Source organism: Lupinus angustifolius, chromosome LG07 (genome assembly GCF_001865875.1).
Source record: "Lupinus angustifolius cultivar Tanjil chromosome LG07, LupAngTanjil_v1.0, whole genome shotgun sequence".
NCBI classification, from domain to species: Eukaryota; Viridiplantae; Streptophyta; class Magnoliopsida; order Fabales; family Fabaceae; genus Lupinus; species Lupinus angustifolius.
Window position 1 is genome coordinate 13,640,779 of NC_032015.1, and position 20,464 is coordinate 13,661,242.

The following is a 20,464-nucleotide window of genomic DNA, read 5'->3' on the forward strand; positions in this document are numbered from 1 at the left end:
TCTTTATTCTCTAATAATATATAGTGGTAGCCGCTCAACGCTCCCGGGGACGTAGGCACAATTGGCCGAACCTCGTTACCAAATCTCTTGTGTTATTCTCTTGTCTCTATACTCTTTACTATTTGATTGTTCGCTTGTTCCCAACACAAGGATCACTTGATTAGTGAGAGTTTAATTCACAAGATGGGCATCTACAAGTATGGCAACACTTGGCAATATCGAGAGGACTTCAACAATGCTAACCTTGATCCTTCCGGTGAAGATGATCAAGACATGAACCAAGAGCCATTTGTTGCAACTCAGGGGGAGCATTCAGGACATGCATCACAGGAACCTGCATGTGAATTTAATAGAGTATTATATTGTTGTTGAAAGTTATGATTCTACATTAATATTATAAAAGTTTATGTTCTTGGTGTCTTACTACCATATGAACTGCTAGTTTATTATTTATAGAACTATAAATACTATTGTGTCACATGGATACATTTGGTGTAACGTGTGAAACTGATTCAGTATCTGTTTGTGATAGGTTTTAAGTGCAGTTTAGTGAGTCTACAATCAGAATAATAGTTGCACTATATTGCAATAATTTTGATGTAGTATGTTTGGGTGTTGTGACAAATTTGCCACTACATTGTGGTTGTGATGGTAATATTTATGTATTCCTAATTTACTCCAAATTTGCTGTATATTTCTAATCATTTACGATAATATTTAATTGGTAAAGGTCTTTTAAAGGGAACAGACTTTTTGGATTTCTTATATTCTACATCTAATGCTCTCAATTAGACATCATCGTGATAATGTATACTTTTAGTTACCATATTTTGTTTTTGGATCTCCTGTATCTAATACACTATATATATCATGATTGGCCACTCTAAAACCTTTCATTTTGTGTTTTCACTTTTTAAGGTTATTGTCTGTACACTATGTCAATTATTTAAGTTTCTATTGAATAGTGGCATTTCAAAATTTGGTGTTCTCCAAAAAAATAAGTATGGCTAGTCATTTAAGATGCTCAATTTGTACCTAAAAAGTTATGAATAACTAAACAATTTGTATATAGCTAAATTAGGTTAGCAAGTTATGGATAACTAAATTGATGTAGTCTGAACCTTGTTCGAAATGTAATGTCCGTGTGAGAACCAGTTTATATATTAAGGTGAGAATAATAGGCATTGCCTATCTGATCATATATTAAAAGAATGTAACCATTTATGGTAATATTTATGTGTTTATGTCTTCTACTCTTGCAGGATGAAAATAATGGAAGTTGTGAAAAGATAGTGACAAAAGTTGACTTCAACAAGTCTACTAATGAACGTGATAATGTGAGGGAAGATGTCTTGAGCAAAGAGGAAGCTTCTAGGCTTGACAATAAATGAAATTTGCATCTGAGTTTGACGGTCATGATTCTATTGCTGAAAATGAAGGTAACCAAAAATCTTCTAGACAAAGATCTCGGACTTGGGATCCCTTTATTAAATGTAATGATTCATTTAAACCAAGATCCAAATTTAATTAGTGTAGGAAAACCTATGCATGTGATTCACATAGAAATGGAACAAAAAATCTTAACAACCATTTGTTAACTTAGTGTAAGAAAATTCCCAACGACCATATTGATATTAGTCAAAAGATCATTTCCCTTCAACCATTAAAAAAAGAAGACGATAAAAGGATTAGTAGTACTCTTGTTGGTGTTGGTTTTGATGTGGATGCATGTAGAAAAGCTCTAGCTAGGATGATCATTGTAGATGAGTTACCTTTTAAGTTTGTTGAGGGGGAGGGATTTTGTTACTTTATGAGTGTTGTGCAGCCCAAGCTCTCAATTCCGAGTAGGATTACAATTGCTAGGGAATGTTGGAGTCTTTACATGAATGAGAAACATAAGGTGAAAAGTATGTTTCGTCAATCAAGCCAAGGTGTGAGTTTAAAAACTGATTGTTGGACTTCAGTGCAAAATTTGAATTATCTATGCCTTACTACACATTTCATTAATGAGAATTGGAAATTGCATAAACGGATTCTTAATTTTTGTACAATTAAGAATCACAAGGGAGAGGCAATAGGTAGAAAAATAAAAAAATGTCCAGAAAGTTGGTTGATAGGCAGAATTTTCACTATAATAATATATAATGCTTCCTTAAATGATGTTGCAATCTCATACTTGAAAGATAGAATGGAGGATTGGAATTCACATCCATTAAAGGGAGAACATTTTCAAGTTAGATGTTGTGTACATATTATCAATCCCGTTGTAACTGATGGGTTGAAAGACTTACATGATTCAATAAGCAAAATTAGGAGTGCAGTTAGATATGTCCGTGCATCTCCTAGTCGATTGGATAGGTTTAAAATCTACATCAAAGAAACTAGGATGCAAGATGTGCGTTATGTGCAATTGGATGTTCCTACTAGGTGGAACTCCACCTATACTATGCTTGAAAATGCAATAAAGTTTCAAAAGGGTTTTAAGAGACTAGGTGAGAGAGATAATGATTTTGCTTCGATGCAAGGTGGTGTCCCAAAAAATGATGATTGGAATAATGCCAAATACATTACTAAATTCCTGAAAATATTTTATGATATCACTACGAAAATGTCGGGATCAACTTATGTGACTTCTTCTCTATATTTCAATGAGCGTTGTGTTATAATGATGACACTAGAGAAATGGATTGGGAATCCTGACGCATTGCTTGGTACCATGGCTATAAAAATGAAAGCAAAATATAATAAATATTGGGGAGACATAAAAAAGATGAATGTTATGATCTTTATTGTTGTCATACTTGATCCTCAAAACAAGTTTCATTTTGTTAAGTGGGGTTTGGAGAGGATTCTTGATAAGGATGATGTTGTAGTTTTGTATGAAAAGATAAATGATACATTATATAAGATGTTTGATAAGTATAGGTTGTTCCTTAGTGAAGGTCAGAAAAATTCTGCACAAGCCACTCAATAAATTGAAATGTTAAACTCTGATGCACCCAATGAAGTTTCAGTCGCTATGCAATTTGAGAAAGACATGAATCTTCATGAGACAATGAATAAAAACGAGGTAGTTTTGTATCTCATGGAGTGTTTGGAGAAGAAAAATCCAAATTTTGATATATTGAATTGGTGGAAGGTGAACTCCACAAAATATCTGATTCTTGCGCAAATAGCTAGAGATGTATTGGCCATGTCTGTGTCGACAATCACTTCAGAGTCTGCTTTTAGCATAGGAGGTAGAGCTCTTAATTGTTATAGGAGCTCTCTTTCTCCCAAAACAGATGAAGCTTTAGTATGTGCACAAAATTGGTTCATGTCCTCCTCAATTGCAGCAGATGTTGAAGAATTATTAGAAGACTTAGAAAAGCTTGAGAAAGGTATTTTATTTATTTGTTTTCTATAACATATGTATTTGCTATTTTTTAAAATCATATTGATTAATTTGATATTTTTTAGAACTTGAATCAATCCCACAACTAAATGAAGAAGATTTTAATGTTGACTCTAATTAGGTGCATTTTTATCAATTTATTGCTCTGCAAGTTTTATTATTATTAATCATTGGTGAGCACTATCTAATTGTTTAAAATTATGTTGCAGATGCCCATATCGTTGTTGTTGTCTTGTTGTTACTGTTAATGTTGTTGTTACTGTTTCTGCTAATGTTATTATTTTTGCTGGATTGTTGTTACTATTTATGCTGGACTGTTGGTGTTATTATTTCTGTTGGACTGTTGCTGTTAAAATTGTTGTTAATGTTATGTGTGTTGCTATTACTGTTATTGTTATTATTGTTATTTACTTTAGTGTTGCTATTGGTGTTTACTTTTTGTTGTTGTTTGCTATTTTTTATTGTTTTTTGATTAATTGGATCATAGAATTGTTAAAAATGATCGGATCATTAGACTACTTTGATGTTTCTAATCTTACTACTAAAAGAATCAAACTTTTATTCATTGTTCTGGTTGCTGCCTTGTTGGTGTTGTAGGCTGAAATTGAAGGGATTTATATGTTAATATGTATAAAAAAAGACTGATCCAAACTGGACCGAAACTGCATATAATATTTGGACCGGATTGGATCGGACATCTTAATATAAATGGACGACCGGACCACATATTAATTATAGTTTGGATCGGATGATTTTTTGCTTAAAAACTGATCCAAATGGACCGCGAACACCCCTACCTGCAATCTCACCTACCCCTACCAACCCGACAAGGACATACTGCAATACGGCTATTAGACCTGCCAAAAGTTACAAGTCAACTATGCATAGAGTATGGCTTTAGCAAAGCTGCCTGACGTGGGAAAAACAGCCCCCAGTATGCCAGAGTGGTTGGCCATGCCAATAGTACCCTCCAGAGCCACGTCATTCACTTCAACCACTATAAACAGGAGTCTCCCCCAACAGGAAGCATCATTGAATTCCTTTATCACTTGTCATTATTCTCTACTTACTTCTCATATCTAATTTATTGCTCCCGAGCATTACCTCTCCAATCTTATTGACTTGATCGTCGGAGAACCGTACCTCCACTGGCGGGTCCAAGTCTACTTCCATCCAGAACCAGAAGACCTCTAACTCGGACCTACAGTCCGCCCATAACGTTCATCTACGAAAGAACATGGACCTTACACCATTAAACCAACATCTTATTGGTTGACTAGGATTATATTTGTCTAATTCTCTTCCTAATAAAATTATAACGCATTAGAATTACAATAAAATAAAACAAATTGGTATTGTATAAAAAGAGAATAAAGTATATATTTGTATTATGAGATAATTTATCTCCTCCAGTTACTAAAAGTATGACATATGTATTATTTTATTTTGTTTCAGAAATATTTTTATAGAAAATAATTAAATAGGACACGTGTCACGATTTTAGTAATAATAAGAAAATAAATTATCTCCTTATGTTAGATGATACTTTACTCCCAGATAAAAAACACTAAGATAATTAAGATGGAGTTACCGGAAATGACTCTAATGCATGTTTAACAAGTAATTTTCCAATATCATATATTTTATTCATATAAAAAAATTTCATTCTTGTAGAACATATTCACTCTTATAGTTGTTAATTATTACACTTCACTTATTAAATTTAATATTTTGTTGATTATGTATATTATATTATCATAGTTGTTGCAGAATTAAAATCAACATTCGCCTTAATAAACAAAACATAAAATCACATTCGCCTTAATAAACAAAACATAAAATCACTCAAGACTCATTAAGAATATGACCCAAAAAAATAAAAATAAAATATGTTCAACTCAAGTCCCAGTAATAGCAACAATAAATGAGCTAAAAATAGAAAGTTTATCATGTCCTCACAATTTTCACTAAATATTTTTCATTGAAATATAAACTCATTTTTTACTTGTGATTTACTTTGAATTCTTATTTTCGTTGTACAAATTTTATTTATTTCCTCCACTCAAGGCTTAGACAATGTCAGGAACGACCCTTGGAGCTACAACCATGCTCCATCCTAAGAAATCCATTCTGATTAATGGAAATCTATTTCTTTGAACTAGTGGCCATCAAATCTATCCAAAGCTTTGCTTAATTTCTATATCCACAAATAAAATAGAAATCTAAGAAGGTGGAAGCACATCCATAATCAAATTAATATCAAACTAACAAACAAATTAATCTTAAGTAACTATTACAAACCCAGCTAGAAGCTCTAATGATATAGTTCATCACTTTGGCAACATGATCAAAGGAAACACACTGGTACATCTTTTGCAGTATCTTCTAAACTGTCTTTGCTTTGGGGGTCTTCTTTCTGATTTGTCTCCTAGAAATTGAGGTCTTCATCCCTATAAAGAATAACAATGCACCAAAAAGTGCTATGCTCTGCCATCAAAGTAAACACAATATATTAAGTTCTCACAAAGATGAAATCATTAGCCAAACACACAGAAAGTGAAAGAAATTTGGACAAACCTGCAAGAAATCATTCAGCAGTAGAGTATACTCAGGCTTGCTGGGTTTATAGTTATAAAAATCGTACAGAAGCGGAGTAGTCATTGCAAGAAGCACAAGCTACAAAAAGAGAAAACTTACAATCAGGGCTCTTTTTTATTGGAAAAACAACAATGGTTAGAACTTAAATTAAACTTAAGATAAAGAATAGCATTTTCTTCGCATTCCAAACCTAGGAGGAGATGAAGCCCTTACCAGTAGAAAAGCTCCAAGTGTGCTGCCAAACACGAATAGAAGCCCTCCAGCCCCTTTTAGAATTATGATAGTGGCAATAAATTGTCGAACCTGTATTTAACATCTCAATCAGAAAGGGAACAACAACAACCAAGCCTTTATCCCACTAGGTGGAATCAACTACATAAATCAAACGATGTCATAATGCTCTATCATAAATCATATTCATTGACAAAGCATTAATCTCAGACTTTCTTAACAGTGAAAGAAAAGTTGGTCTTACATCAAAATCTGGTAGTCCTATCCCCAATTTGGAGGACAAGTTTATCTTCACAGCAGTGAACTTGGGAGTCAACTCCTTTGCAATGGGTCCACCATTGGCATCAAATTCATTAAACCTAGCACATAAATGCTATATCAATGAAAATGTACTAAATATTGCTTTAATAGTATTATATCACTGTTACAGCTATGTATGAAAGCACAAAGTGGTACATTAGCAAACTTAAATCACTTAAGGTACATTAAATTTGATTTCCTAATCAAAAGAATTCAACCAAGGAATGTGGTAAACAGGTCACACACTTTAATAAATCATAAATTGATTATGCACATCTATCTCTAGGAAAGTTACAAATCGAAATAACACCAGATTTGACTGCAGAAAAGGCTGCCTAACTGTCATTCGAACTAACAATTCAATATTAGATTTTGGTACTGGGAACACAGGAATTGGATCAGAGATTCAAAGATGGTTTTAGAATTTGCCGATGTCAATATTTGGAGCAGGAGAATCTCATATTTGTGGCTTAACGATTAACAGGCTATCAGTTTGTAAAGGAAACAATGGCGATCGTAATTGAATGTTCATTTTAGTCCTGGTTCATAGTAAAAGGAATTCACCTTGTTTTCATTACTTGATTTATATATAACATAAACTAAATGTTCACGACATATGTAGTTGCCTCGACAACAAGATCTATCATCTTGAAGTCTGTTCCTAATTTGATATCAAAGTCTTAGTATTAAGTGCAAACATCAAAATCCTTAAATGATCTCGAGGAGCTAACTTAATCGAAAGACAACATAAAAACCCTATTTCATTTGCAACATAAGATTTCAACTGCATTAGTTGTTGCTAATAGTCATGCACCACTTCACAATCTCAACATTTCAGGATCTTGAGATGATTAATAATTGATAGTTTAAATTGATATCATGTACATTTTATCTACACACAAGAGATATGACTCTTCATTAACAGATGCATTATACTTGAAAGCAAAATACAATTAATTATCTAACGGTTCAATAATTTCAAAAAATAATCACTAAACATAAGAAACCCAATAAGCCATAACGGAATCAAACAACCTCGAACTAAACAATCTATGTGTGTATCTCCAACTAACAAGACAAATCTAAAAAATCAAATTTTAACATTCAATAGTTGAAACCAAAGCAGGAAAATGAAAACCCACATCTCAAAAATGAAAAGAAAGTGGAAAGTAATGTCCTTTATATGAATATTAATGGTACACATAAAACAAAAAACAAAAGAAGTGATAGATCTGAGAAGGGACTTACATCTGCCATGCGGATAAGATGAAGAGAGAAGCAAAGAGGACACGCCCCAGGAAGGAGAAGAACCCCATTTCTCTCCCTTTTTCAAGGATTATGACACTGAAGCTCGGATAAAGAAAAAGTGGAAGACCCAAATGAGGGAGAGAAAAAGAACCCGAAGAGTAATATAAAGAGGATATATCATGTTACCCACTAAAACTATGACAAATGTGTTCACATGTGTACCATTTATTTTTTGTTATAATATATATGAAAATGTAATATAGAGATTTAAACATAAGTATATGTATATCATTACTTTTTTTTTGAAAAGTTGATAATAATTAAAAATAAATGATGAATGATAATTTGATAAAGTATAAAACTCTACATTATTAATATATATATATATTTTAATTTTTAGAAATATTTTTATAGAAAATAATTATACATGCAAATATTATGATTTTAGTTAATCAATAGAGGAGATAACTTATTATAATATAAAGTAAAAGGCAGTAGTATAAGAGTTTTATAAAAAAAAGTAACATAAAACAAATTAATAATAGATAATATACTCATCTTTATCTGGACATTACATATATTAGAGCACAAAAATAATAGGAATTCTCCCTGGTGAAAATTTTATTCTTACAAGGAAAAGTAACAAGAAATTAGAGGAGTGTCGCAATGACTAAAGTAAGGCAGTCAATAATGAAGTCATCATAATTAACTCCTAATGTTTTGTTTGTAAGTGTGATTTTGGAGGAGAAGGAAACAGAATAGATGACTTTGGAAAGTGTTCTATTTCACTCAATCGGGCATCCCATGTTGATCGAAATGTGTTATTTCTTGACCGACAATGTTGCTTCACCTGGCTGACCAAGCATCTCATATTGGTTGAGTTGTGTTATTCCCTGTCCGACCATGCTGCTCCATCTGGCCGACCATGCTGCTCCATCTGGCCGACCATGCTGCTCCCCCTGGCCGACCAAGCATCCCATATTGACTAAGCTATGTTATTTCCTGGTCGACTATGCTGCTCCACCCAGCCGACCAAGCAGTCCATGTTAGTCGAGTTACCTTATTCCCTGGCCAACCAAGAACCGGGCATGGTCGGACAAAAAACTTAACCATATGCCTTAGAATTGCCCATACATGGTGGGAAACGTCTAGGACCACTACCCTGACATCTCACGCCGTCTGCAAATTTCACCTATCATCCTGCCACACAAAAAGGACAGACTACAAGACGACTACCAGACCTAACACCACCTATAAGTCAACTTGCATAGAGTATGGACCTGCCAAAGTTGTCCAACATGGGAAAAGCAATCACCGACAAGCTAGGATGGACGGCCATGCCAATAGTACCCTCTAGAGTTACATCATCCATATTAACCATTATAAATATGGGTCTCCCCCAAGAGAAAATATCACTTAACATTCATCACTTAGAACTTATCTCTTGTCATTATTACTCTTTACTCACTTCTTGCTTCTCATTTATTGTTCACGAGCATTACCTCTCCAGTCTTACTGACTTGATCGTCGGATAACCTTTTCACATATTTCCACTAGCGAGTTCAAGTCAACCTCCATCCAGATTAAGAACTTTTGCCCAAATATTAGAAGAAGCCTTACCCGAATCTATGGTCTGAACAAACTGTTCACCCACAAAAGAACATAAAGCTTCTCCATTGTTTGGAAATTGGATGAAGAAAATGGAAATGTTATGTAGGATTTCTCAAGTTCTCGTCTATTTTCGTAGTCCCCCAATTTGAGGTTTTTCTAGAGACAAAATATCTAAATACCTTATTAAAATTATATAATTATATTATTGTTCACTTCTCATTGTTAATTATGTTTGTAAAAGAAAATAAAAAAATTACACTACAATTATTTTACTCTTCTCATCTAAGTTTTATACTACCAAACATGAGAAATATTTATCTTCCTTTCTCTTCTTCCTAATTATTTGATTCATCTCATTCCATTTTCCTCTTAACTCCCATTATTGCTCACTTTTAAAAAGCATTATTTAAGAGTTGTGTTCCTTTAAAATTCAAACATTATTTAACTTCCCATGATCACATGAGGCATTTCATACAACAACAAAAAGCATTCTTACAAATGCATTCTTACTTGCTCACTTTAAAACAGGAGGAGAGAAATCCAAAGTCACTCATCTAATCAATATCATTGTTTAATTTAAGGTATCACTTGGACAGAGATGCTATGGGAGATGAAAAAATGTTCCTTAAATATGATGCCACTCTTGGATTCCTATCGTGTATAGGGAAAGTACTTTATTGGTAAAGGCACTTCAATAATCTTTAAATATCAAGAGAGATTAATTTCTGACTCTCTAACTGGAGATACCTTGATGAAGAAAAGGAACATTCTTATGTTTTGTTCTATGATATAATTTTTCTTGTTTCTTTTCACTGCAAAAGGGATGAGATACATTTAATCCTAAAATTTATTCAAGAATCTCAACTACAAATTTACATAACGATGCGCACACAATTTCTAAAATAAAATAAAAAATTAATTTAGAAGGCTAAGTTAGTAGTTATCAATTGAATAAAGAAACAACTTATTCATGACATCAATATATATTAATGGAGAAAAATGAAAAATGTCCATGCACCAATGGTATAAATTTATAGTTACCTTTCATTATTTATATGTTTATTATTATTATCTCTTAACTAAAAATAATATACATAAATGTCGGATGATGTATTGACCATGTAAACGATTTCATACCAACAATATATAAATAAAGAAAAAATGTATGTACTGGTGTCTAGTAGTGTATATTATTACATTATCTACTATTTATATTTAGTTATTATTGACTTTTCAAACAAAAAAAATAATCAAAATCCCACTAACTCCTAGCACTATAATCACCCAATATCAAGACCAAGCAAATCACACTTTCTCCTGCCATGATAATCACTTAATCTGAATCCCAGGCAGATCAAGTTCACTATCAGTCTATTATGGTTTAAAACAAGTATAAATACCTACATTAGTCCTTACAACTTTTCGAGTGTATCAATTTGATCCCAGAAAAAGTAAAATTCAAACTAGTGCATAAAGATAGTAAATATGAGTCAAAATAGTCTCAATAAAGGTTATAAAAATGCTAAAAAAACTAATTTTAAACTATTTTAGGTTTTCAAAATTTCAAGAAGCAAATTAGTACAAGCAAAATTTTCCAGGGACATGTCTTTACTCAAACAATACCTCAATGGGAAAGACGGGGTCACCATCTAATGCGTACTCATTTGAAGTTAATTTTACTAAGTTTAATTTAGTACACTGTTAACTCAACATATATTCCCTCATGTATAACTTATTAGTTATTATATGTGAAGGATTTTTGATGATGTACTAATGCATGATTGGTTGACAGTATAAAAGAATTTTTTATGGAAGTATAAAAGAACTTCTTATACCATCATAGCATTCTAATTAAACCTTTCCATAAATCCTTGTGATCATAAACCAATTCAGCAAATTACATTTTTTTTATATTTAACATGTTGACATCAACCCAAAGTGTATCTACACAGAATTCTATTTTACATTAACTGACATGTGAAATGCAAAAGCTACAATAAATTAAAGATAAGATTATTCCTATCATTTCATATCAGCAAGGAATACAAATTTGACAAGTTTTGCACAATGTTTCTTGAAGGTAATACTGCAACTTAATACATTCCTCCAAAGCTTCATACAGACTGAATTGGCAATGTCTATGAGGATGAACTTAATCAGCTGTCCAACTCTGCTCCACGACTTCCCTCACTCTACGGTTGTACTCGCGCTTGTTCTCACTAAACATCCGAGCAGCTTCGGAGTTTGCAGGAGAATTTGGATTGGGGTCACAAAGCAATGACTGCCAAGGAGGAATAATTACCATTTAGACAACAATTATAACATGCTGAGTTTCTGACTACCACATAGCAAGAAGATAAACTAATACTAATAAATAAAGAAATGCAATTGAAGTATTTAAATTAAGGGGAAAACTAGTCCTGCCAGACTTTCAAGTACAATAGTGTGCTGATGCCAAATTCGGGACTTCGGAAGATGGCCCTTTGGTTATGCACAATATTGTCAAAATTGCATGGTTACTCAGATCATATGATTTAGTAGTTATCTGTGGCTGAGCGACCCTGGTATCAACAGAAAACTTGTTTCGCTAGCATCACGAGTTCTCACTTGCAACAAGTAGGGGGGGAACTAAGAAAATAAGCCTTGTTACAGAAAAAGCTCCTCATATGGGTAAAAATAGGCACAAGGCCCACCAAGTTTATTACCACATGCCCAAACCAAATTAGCAGGAGTGCCGGAAGTGAGTTTGGGAGAGGGTTAGTTAGAGGAAAAAGAAAATGAATCTGATGTAAGGAGAATCCTAGCTGAAAGATCGGGGCCAGGAGGTATACTTGGTGTGCTTGCTCTTATTTTCAGTATTTATCTTCTCTATTTCTTGCTGAATATATCAGTCTCCCTTTGAGAGATAGGATACATTCCTATTAAGTTAGTATTTTCATTGATTTTGAGGGAGATTCTAGTGTATGCACCCTCGCATGGCTTCCCAGAGATTTGACTCCATTGATGTCTGTGTGGTTACTTACTCTCAGAAATAAGGAGGTACCACAGCAGAATCATGACTTGATATTGAAGGAACATAGTTCAGCTGAGTGATCAATACTGATTTCCTTTATGAATAGTGTTAGAATATATAAAAGTATCTCGGAATACCTTAAATCATATTATAGAAAACATCTACAGGATACTCAGATATAGAGAGAATATCTCGTATTATGATGATTATATATTAGCTTTGTTTATAGTATCTTAGAAGATTTGTTAGTATTGAAGGAGTATCTTAGAATATCTTTTGAGATTGAAATTACTTTGTTTTATCTTTTATGATTTGTTTCCTTATTAATTAGGAGTCTAGTGTTAGTATAAATAAGGGTTAATATTATATATTTTGTATAAGATTAGGCCAGAGCCAAAGCCTAATATTGAAAATGTATATAGAAAGGGGAAATAGGAAAGTGGTTAAAAGCTTCCAAAAATACCCCTAGTGGTTAGTTGTTAGTTAGCGAGCTAGCTATAGAGAAGGGAGTTAGTTTTTGGGTAATTGGAATGTGGCATAACTAATTCAGGGAATTAGTTAGGGACTCTTTCTCAAATTGTAATTCATCTCTTTCAATAATAATACATTCTTGTTTAGTATCTCATTGATATTAAACCATTCTTTCTTCTTCTTGTATTCAATTTTTAGTTCCTAAGGTCTTGTTTGGGGGTGGGGTTTTGGAGGGAAAGGGAAGGGATGGCTTTGGAAAGCTTTCCCTTTGTGTTTGGGAGTTGGATCAAGGAGAGGGGAAGATTTTGGAAACCCTCCAAAAACCCTCCATGTGTCTATTTTTAATGCCCCAATTTGAGTTTTTTGAAGATAAAATGTCAAAATAGCTAAATATGTTTAGTGATAATATATAATTACATAGTCCATTTCTCAATTTTAATTATATTTTTAAGGGAAAATAAAAAAAATATTCTTCCATTATCATTGGTTTATCCTCCTTCATCTAAATTTCATACTCCCAAACAAGGGAGGGGATTTTCTTCCTTTTCCCTTCCCTTCCTCCCCCTTCCTAACCCTTTGATTTCTCTCATTCCCTTTCCCTCCTAACTCCTAAACAAAGCCTAAGGTAGCAGTTGTAACAGTATCACATCATTATTATAATATTATCAATAAAATTTCCTATATTAAGCATTCATTTCCCCCTTCCATATTTAAACCCAATATTTTCTACAAATAGCGTTTGAGACAAATACTTCACCGAGTTCCTCACAGAAAAGCATGTTGAGATGATTTGAGAAGGATTCTAGTACTAACAGTAACAGAACAATTCCTGCTACAACTATTCAAGAATCAGCGTCATCACCAAAGGAGGCAGAGGTGTTCAGACCCAATCAATCAGAGCTTCTACCGTCACTGCTAAGGATATTGACTTAATGTCAAGCACATTGAGCTGCCAACTTTCTATGGTGATGATCCAATAGGTTGGGTCCCTCAGATGGTTCATGGTACCCCACCGGGACTGCAAGTTTAGTTGGCCCAGATTTGCCTTGATTGGAACTGGTTCAAATAAGCATGGGGAACATTTCAGGAACCCGTAATTGCAAAACTGAAGATGCTTCACCAGGAGGATATTATGGATGAATACATGGAGGCAATTGAAGTAATGGCCGCATGATGAACAACACATGGGATTGCTGTAAAATGATTTCTGCCGCCAAAATGAAGGAAAGGAAGCTGGCTCAAAACAAACCCTATCTCCCAACTCACAGAAATAGTGTAATGAAAGAATGGCATGGAAGTGGTTCAAGCAGGAGCAGAGGTGGCTCAAACCAAGGTGCCCACAACTTGTCTTGCTTAATAGTTCATGAGCACAGGAATAAGGGCCTGTTTTAAGTGAGCAGCACTACAACCCAACACATCATGCCCAGATAAGCATTTGAAGATGTTAATATAGGAAGGTTAAGAACATGTTGTAACTCTCAACTCATTGATTGTAGTAGAGGAACAAGATGACCTCAGAGAGTAGAGGTGGTCTGTCACTTTATAGATCGTGATGGGGACAACCATTGATATATGACAATCCAAAATGATGAAGGTGGGAGTACAATGGAAGGGGTTCCCCATCTTACTCCTTGTCAATACCAGAGTTAGGCAAATTTAATTAAAAAGTAGTGTCGTCACTGGGACTCAGTTACTGCCATGAAAGAATTTGAGTCAGTTTGGGAGATGGCAAATTTTGGGAGATGGTAGCAAACACCTATCCGAGTGCAAATATCATCATGGCTTAGTGATTGTAGTGGGAAAGCACAAGCTACAAGTGAATGCTATGTCCTAGAACTGGGAGGGAATGACTTAAATTTTGGGGGTGGAGTGGCTGGAGACGTCAGCAGAGGTTAAATCAGATAGGAAGAAAAGGACCACGAGCCTTGAGCAAAATGGGCATACAGTGGCCCTCAATCATTACCAAATCAATGATCAGAGTCACGATAAACCTATAGGGAGTTCTGAAAGTAGTTGAGAGAAAAGAATAAGAACTTGAAGCTGCAATGTGACCTGAACCTGTTCCAGCTGCTGAGAAGGAATGGGATAGGCCTTATAGTTATGACTATCACCATAATGATGAAATAGAGAAGCAAGCCCAGGGCATGTTGAACACTGGTAATCTGGTATCACTAAGCACAGTACAAATCTCTTTTCTATCCCAGTTATCTTGGAAAATAATAAAGATGATTCATGAAGAAAGTGTTGATTATAGAGCCCTAAATAAATAGTTGACAGGTGGCTCTCTGTCAGCTTATTCAACTGTTTATTGATGGTAGGTGCGGATATATGTCAGGGATAGAAAAGGGATACATAGTCGAGGACCTAAGTCATGTTTCTCAACCCCTACTGAAGACAAGTTGCTAGTCTTTTCTTATGAAATCTTGACTTGATACATAATCTTTCTTTGAGGCAAGATCTAGTTCGTTTGGGAGAAGTTGAAATTGCTGGTTCGACATCAACTCTATCTTACAGAAGTACCTTTTTGGTCATCAGTGGAGTACTTGTGCTATCTCTTTAATTGGAGTAGCCATGAATCCAGCCAAGGTTCAATGTCTATTTGATTGGCATGTGCCTAGTAATTCCAAAGGGGCATGTGAACTCACAGGTCTTATACAGTAGTATAGACATTTTATTAAGGGCTATGGAAAAATAGCCACTTATAGAATTGACCAAGAAAGAAGAGTTTTCATGGAATGACAAGGCTCAAAGGGCCTCCAATACACTAAAATAGAACCTCATTTATTCCCTCATATTGGCCCAACTTGATTTTTCAATATAATTTATCATTGAATGTGATGCTTCTGATCATGGGTTGGGAGCAGTTTTGATGCAAGACCATAGACGTTTAGCTTATTTTAGCAAGGTAATTTCTAATTGGTGCCAACTGCCAACAGCCTCTTAGTGATTGACCTCTGGCCACGATAAACAACCAAAGTTACCCAACCGCCTCAACAATGTTGAATAAGTTCCAGAACTAAATATTTACTAACTGCTTTTGTATCTTTCCTAGTTAACTAATTACTCAAGAATATTTCTATCTTCACATGACCTTGCTATGTGAAAAACTCATATGAGGGGACCCACTCCTAAAAGGATTGGTAATTAGAAAGAATAAAAAGTTACTGAGTAAAACTGAAAAGCAAAATGCATTGAGTTCTGCAAAGAAAACAAAAGCATAATCTTTTAAAATTCAAGTTCAGAATTGATTACTCCAAACTTGTTAAGAGACAACGGTGGAGCATTTAAAAACAAATTTAACATTACAAGTGAACCAAGACATGAGCCAACAGATATAACGGCACATGTTAGAACAAAGAGTAATACTAAATAGACAATCCAAGAACAAAAGGGCATAGCTAATGCGCAGCTTCACTGGATTCCATTTGGATATATGCATAAAAGTGTGACCATGTACAGATCTAAATGTAAATCTAATGAGTATAAAATTTTGAGATTGAAAACACACAAACTTCACCAATTAGGGCTAACAATGTATTTATCAATTTCACCCAGCTTGATTATTCTTTTGCAAAATATACAAAAGAAATGCATATAGATGATACCTGAATAGATGTCAGTATAGCAGCGACATCATATATAGGGCTCCACTGATTTTGTAATATATCCAAACAGATACTTCCATCTGCATAAACTACACAAAATTGAAAAAAGCGATTAGTAGCTAGATTGCTATATTATTCCTAAGATAAAGATTCTCCACCAAAAACTTACTATTTGGATGAAACATTCGAGACACAAATCGTACAGTTGGTGGTTTGTTTGGATAATCCTCATTAAATTGGAGAGTCAACTTAAACGTGCCTGAATAACTCAATATATGTGGTTATGCATATATAACCAGTATCATGATAATTTCAAGAAACAGCAAATATGACATCCCAAAACATACATACAATGACCATGAGTACCCAATTTTTATTTAAATTTTGAAAATAGAAGTATAAACAGCTCATAAGAGAAACAAAAAATGCTAAATAGTCAAAGCTATGCATCTCTCCAGAGAATGTAACAATCGTACAATGGTACGAGCTCTAACAAACAGTTATTTAGAGTTTTAGACTATAACAAGACAATATAATAGAAAGGACAGAACTGAAAGGGGAAGGGAGAACTATAAAATAAAACAACGCCAAACTACAGTGCATCAACTACAAGCCAGTCTTAGAAAAATTATTGATTTCAAGATAACCTATCCCAAACTCATTTCGAGGAGGGTTGGGGCTATATGAGCCTGACACTCTTCGCAACATGATTCAAACACCCCCATCTACAAACTACAACATAAGCACCTCAAATACTACATAGTTAAAATTCTATGTATCGTATGCGATACAAAAAGGGCTGCCCAATGCACGAGAATCCCACCTAGTGGGATTTGAGAAGGTAGATGTACGCAGCTTTAGCCTCGTAAGTGAAAAAGCTATTTCTAGGGTTTGAACCCATAACCTCAAGGCCACAAGGTAAGCAACCTTTTTGTTTCACCAAAGCTCACAATCTGTTACATTTAAGATAAGACGGAAAAAGAATATAGCTGACACGTGTTATTTCGAAACTGCTTTCAAATCAGAGATACAGTGCAAGAATTCACTCACCTCCATCCCATGGAGTATCATCAGGACTGCAATCCAAAGCAGACAACAAACCGGAACTTACTTATACATCCATAATCAAATAATTCGGGAAATAAAATCAAGTAACCACATTATTATATAAATAAAAACAGTGACCGATCTTTAACCAAATCCAATTCAACTCACCCAAATATAACAGCATTCCACAGCATTATATTGTTATCATGTGGAGCACCACTGATTCCTGCAGGTGGGTCTTGTTGCAGCCTCTTAAAATCTCTCATCAGTCTCTTCCTAGCCGGAGTCGACATCGTCACCACCTAGAAAAAGGCCAACACCCACACAGAGACAAACCCAACATAAGCTCAAATCAAGTGTATATAAAAAACTCCAAATTAACAGCAATAATATAAAAGAACAATCCAAATTCATTGGAAAGGAATAAATCATAACTAGTTAAATGGATACAAGTATAAAACTAAGTTAATAGATTTACATAATCAAATAGGATTGGAATTAAGCAATATTTTGCAAGCTAATACATCTAATGAACCCTATAATTTGGAACAGTAGAAAATTCACAAATTAATAGAGAAAACATAGGGCTTTGATCTAAATCGTTCCTCTATATTCATAACAATCATCATCCAGGAAAACAACCATGTAAAAAGAATATTGTAATTAAATTAACAAGAAAAAGTAAAGAATAAAAAAAAAGGGCTCACCAGAAAGGGAAGAAGAAGGATTGAAAAGGGTGTGGGTGTGAGGGTTATTTATAGCTCTGGTTGAATTTGGTGTGTGTTGTAGTGTCAATAATATGCGAAAGAGTTATTATGGGACAAAAACAAAAGACAAACGACGTTCTTTATTATTAGGCACTTCTCCCATTTCAATATGTAAACAAAAAAATGTAAATTTTATGAGAAGGAAATGAAGGAAATTTATTCCGATTTATCATTCATATTTAATTATATATTATTACACATTTTAATGCATGTAAAGTTTTTTATATAATCAATATAATAGTTATTACTTTTGTTTGAAAGTAAGTGATAATTAACATATAAATTATGATTATTTGTTAATTATGTAAAAAACACATTAATGTATATATATTAAATCATTTCATAATTTCATTATATAATCTAACATTTATATTTTTTTAATTATAATTAACTTTCCAATATGTTTAATAATAATATATGAGTGGGGGTGCACTTGGTCCTCATTATAATTATCAATTTTATGGATATCTAATGATTTAGATATACTACTAATTTAAACCATTAAATTTTTCTAAAATTGATGGCTAAGATATGAAGTAAGTGAATCTCTCCCAATAATATAAATAAAACATAGGAACGTGGTATTGTCGTTGGCTTGCCATGATGGCTTGGCAGTGGCTTGGAAGGATAGATTGATTGGGTCTAATAAATGGTGCCACCCAATAATTTATTTTTTCTCTTTTGACTTTTGAAAATTATCAAATTGTGCGCTTTTTTTATAAAGAATGAGCGGCTTGTTGGTGTTTATAAGCTGGTTTTGGTAAGTAGTTTCACTTTTTTATAAAGAGCGAGGATTTACTTACTTTAAGAGTAAGTTTTTTAAACTTATTCTTCATCCTAACTATTAATTCTAAGGATATCTAATTGTTTAGATCTAATCACGAATTCAAACCATTAGATTTATCAAGAATTGATGGCTAGGATGAGGAGTAAGTTTAAAAAATTTATTACTCTTGGAGTAAGTGGATATTTCCTCTTTTATAAATAGGTGCATCTATACTACTATACAAATAATCAACAAGACGTTGATCTACTAGTGTAATGTCTTACTAGATCCCCAAGTTCGAGAGTTCAACTCATGGGAGCAACATTTATTAAGAGGGGCAATCACGAACTTCAAAAGGGATTAGTTTCTTACCCAAAAAGGTAAGATATACTTTTGCTAATATAAAAAAAATACTACTAACAAATGTAAAATAAGACTAAGGGATAAATGTCACTAAACTTTACCTTTTTACATATGAATATACATTAGTTGGTGGTTTTAAAATTACAAATGAAACATTATAATTTCAATATTCAATTGTTTTAAGTTTCAATACCACAAATCAATTGTTTTTCAATGGTGCAACTAGGGTGAACATGAGCGGGGTTAAGTTGGACTACGTAAAGCTTATCCCTTTTCACATCGCAATATTAATCGAGACATTTATTTAAACTCAGATTCGACCATAGACCAAAAGTTAATCCGACTCAAAATATTGATTTGGTTAGTGTAACACCGCGAATTTTACGATTTTGAATTATAAGATTTTATTAATATTTTTATTAATTATATATTCGAAAATGAATTTCTGCGAATTTTCGGTAAAGAATTAGATGAAACTCTAGTTGAGTTTTAGTCTTGTAATTTTATTTCCAATTTTGTACTAAATTTTGGTAATTTTCGGAGACAGTCGGTTCTGAACCACTGTCGGGACCGAAATCCACCCGGTACGACTCAAAAAGTGGTTTTTGAGTTCCGTAACTCGGAATCGAATTCCGATCGCACCGTTGGCTTCGTAATCACATTTCGAGTCAAGATAGACCCTGAGCTGGTCCATACCTATTTTCTAAATATTTTTCACTCGGAATGCCGAAATCCGAAATTCTAATCGGATATTACGATCGGGCGATTTATAATATCCGATCGAGTATTAGCCGATAATACTCGAGCATGGTTATCGTGCGTGTCCGCGAAGTGGTCGTTTCGCATTGGGATGCGAGATTTGCCTTTCCATAAAGCAAACCTCACATCACTTTAGCAAATCACTCAATCTCACCATTAGCCACCCTAGGAAGCCACCCTAGGAAGCCACCCTAGGAGATCTTCATGAGTGCCTAGGAGGGAAATCAGATTTCCCTCTCCCCTTAAGCACTCCTCACTCCACACTTCTCCCACACTCTTCATTTGCAAAAT

At 33.9% G+C, this 20,464-nt stretch overlaps 3 protein-coding genes across 3 annotated transcripts; 1 reads left to right on the top strand and 2 right to left on the bottom strand.

Annotated features, from left to right (window-relative positions):
• Window positions 2,189–2,974, top strand: LOC109352950 (zinc finger BED domain-containing protein RICESLEEPER 2-like). The gene has a single exon (XM_019595136.1). The coding sequence runs from the start codon at window positions 2,189–2,191 to the stop codon at window positions 2,972–2,974; it is 786 nt and encodes a 261-aa protein (XP_019450681.1).
• Window positions 5,573–7,946, bottom strand: LOC109352416. The gene is made up of 5 exons (XM_019594397.1): window positions 7,772–7,946; window positions 6,468–6,582; window positions 6,206–6,295; window positions 5,972–6,070; window positions 5,573–5,881 (listed from the first exon to the last, which is right to left on the bottom strand). The coding sequence occupies exons 1-5, from the start codon at window positions 7,837–7,839 to the stop codon at window positions 5,780–5,782; spliced, it is 474 nt and encodes a 157-aa protein (XP_019449942.1). The 5' UTR covers window positions 7,840–7,946; the 3' UTR covers window positions 5,573–5,779.
• Window positions 11,225–18,348, bottom strand: LOC109352417 (ubiquitin-conjugating enzyme E2 2-like). The gene is made up of 6 exons (XM_019594398.1): window positions 18,226–18,348; window positions 17,687–17,820; window positions 17,522–17,547; window positions 16,641–16,730; window positions 16,472–16,560; window positions 11,225–11,663 (listed from the first exon to the last, which is right to left on the bottom strand). Exons 2-6 carry the CDS (start codon window positions 17,809–17,811, stop codon window positions 11,535–11,537), a joined length of 459 nt encoding a protein of 152 aa, XP_019449943.1. The 5' UTR covers window positions 17,812–17,820; window positions 18,226–18,348; the 3' UTR covers window positions 11,225–11,534.

Bases quoted from the DNA above. Each gene is read 5' to 3' on its own strand.
- LOC109352950 (XM_019595136.1), top strand. From the start codon at position 2,189: ATGGAGGATTGGAATTCACATCCATTAAAGGGAGAACATTTTCAAGTT.
- LOC109352416 (XM_019594397.1), bottom strand. From the start codon at position 7,839: ATGGGGTTCTTCTCCTTCCTGGGGCGTGTCCTCTTTGCTTCTCTCTTC. The intron at 6,583-7,771 runs GTAAGTCCCTTC...TTTATGTGCTAG, and splicing joins ATCTTATCCGCATGGCAGAT to GTTTAATGAATTTGATGCCA. The intron at 6,296-6,467 runs GTAAGACCAACT...TGTTAAATACAG, and splicing joins TAGGACTACCAGATTTTGAT to GTTCGACAATTTATTGCCAC.
- LOC109352417 (XM_019594398.1), bottom strand. From the start codon at position 17,811: ATGTCGACTCCGGCTAGGAAGAGACTGATGAGAGATTTTAAGAGGCTG. The intron at 16,731-17,521 runs GTGAGTGAATTC...TGAGTTATTCAG, and splicing joins TGATACTCCATGGGATGGAG to GCACGTTTAAGTTGACTCTC. The intron at 11,664-16,471 runs GTATCATCTATA...CCTCCTTGGCAG, and splicing joins CTATACTGACATCTATTCAG to TCATTGCTTTGTGACCCCAA.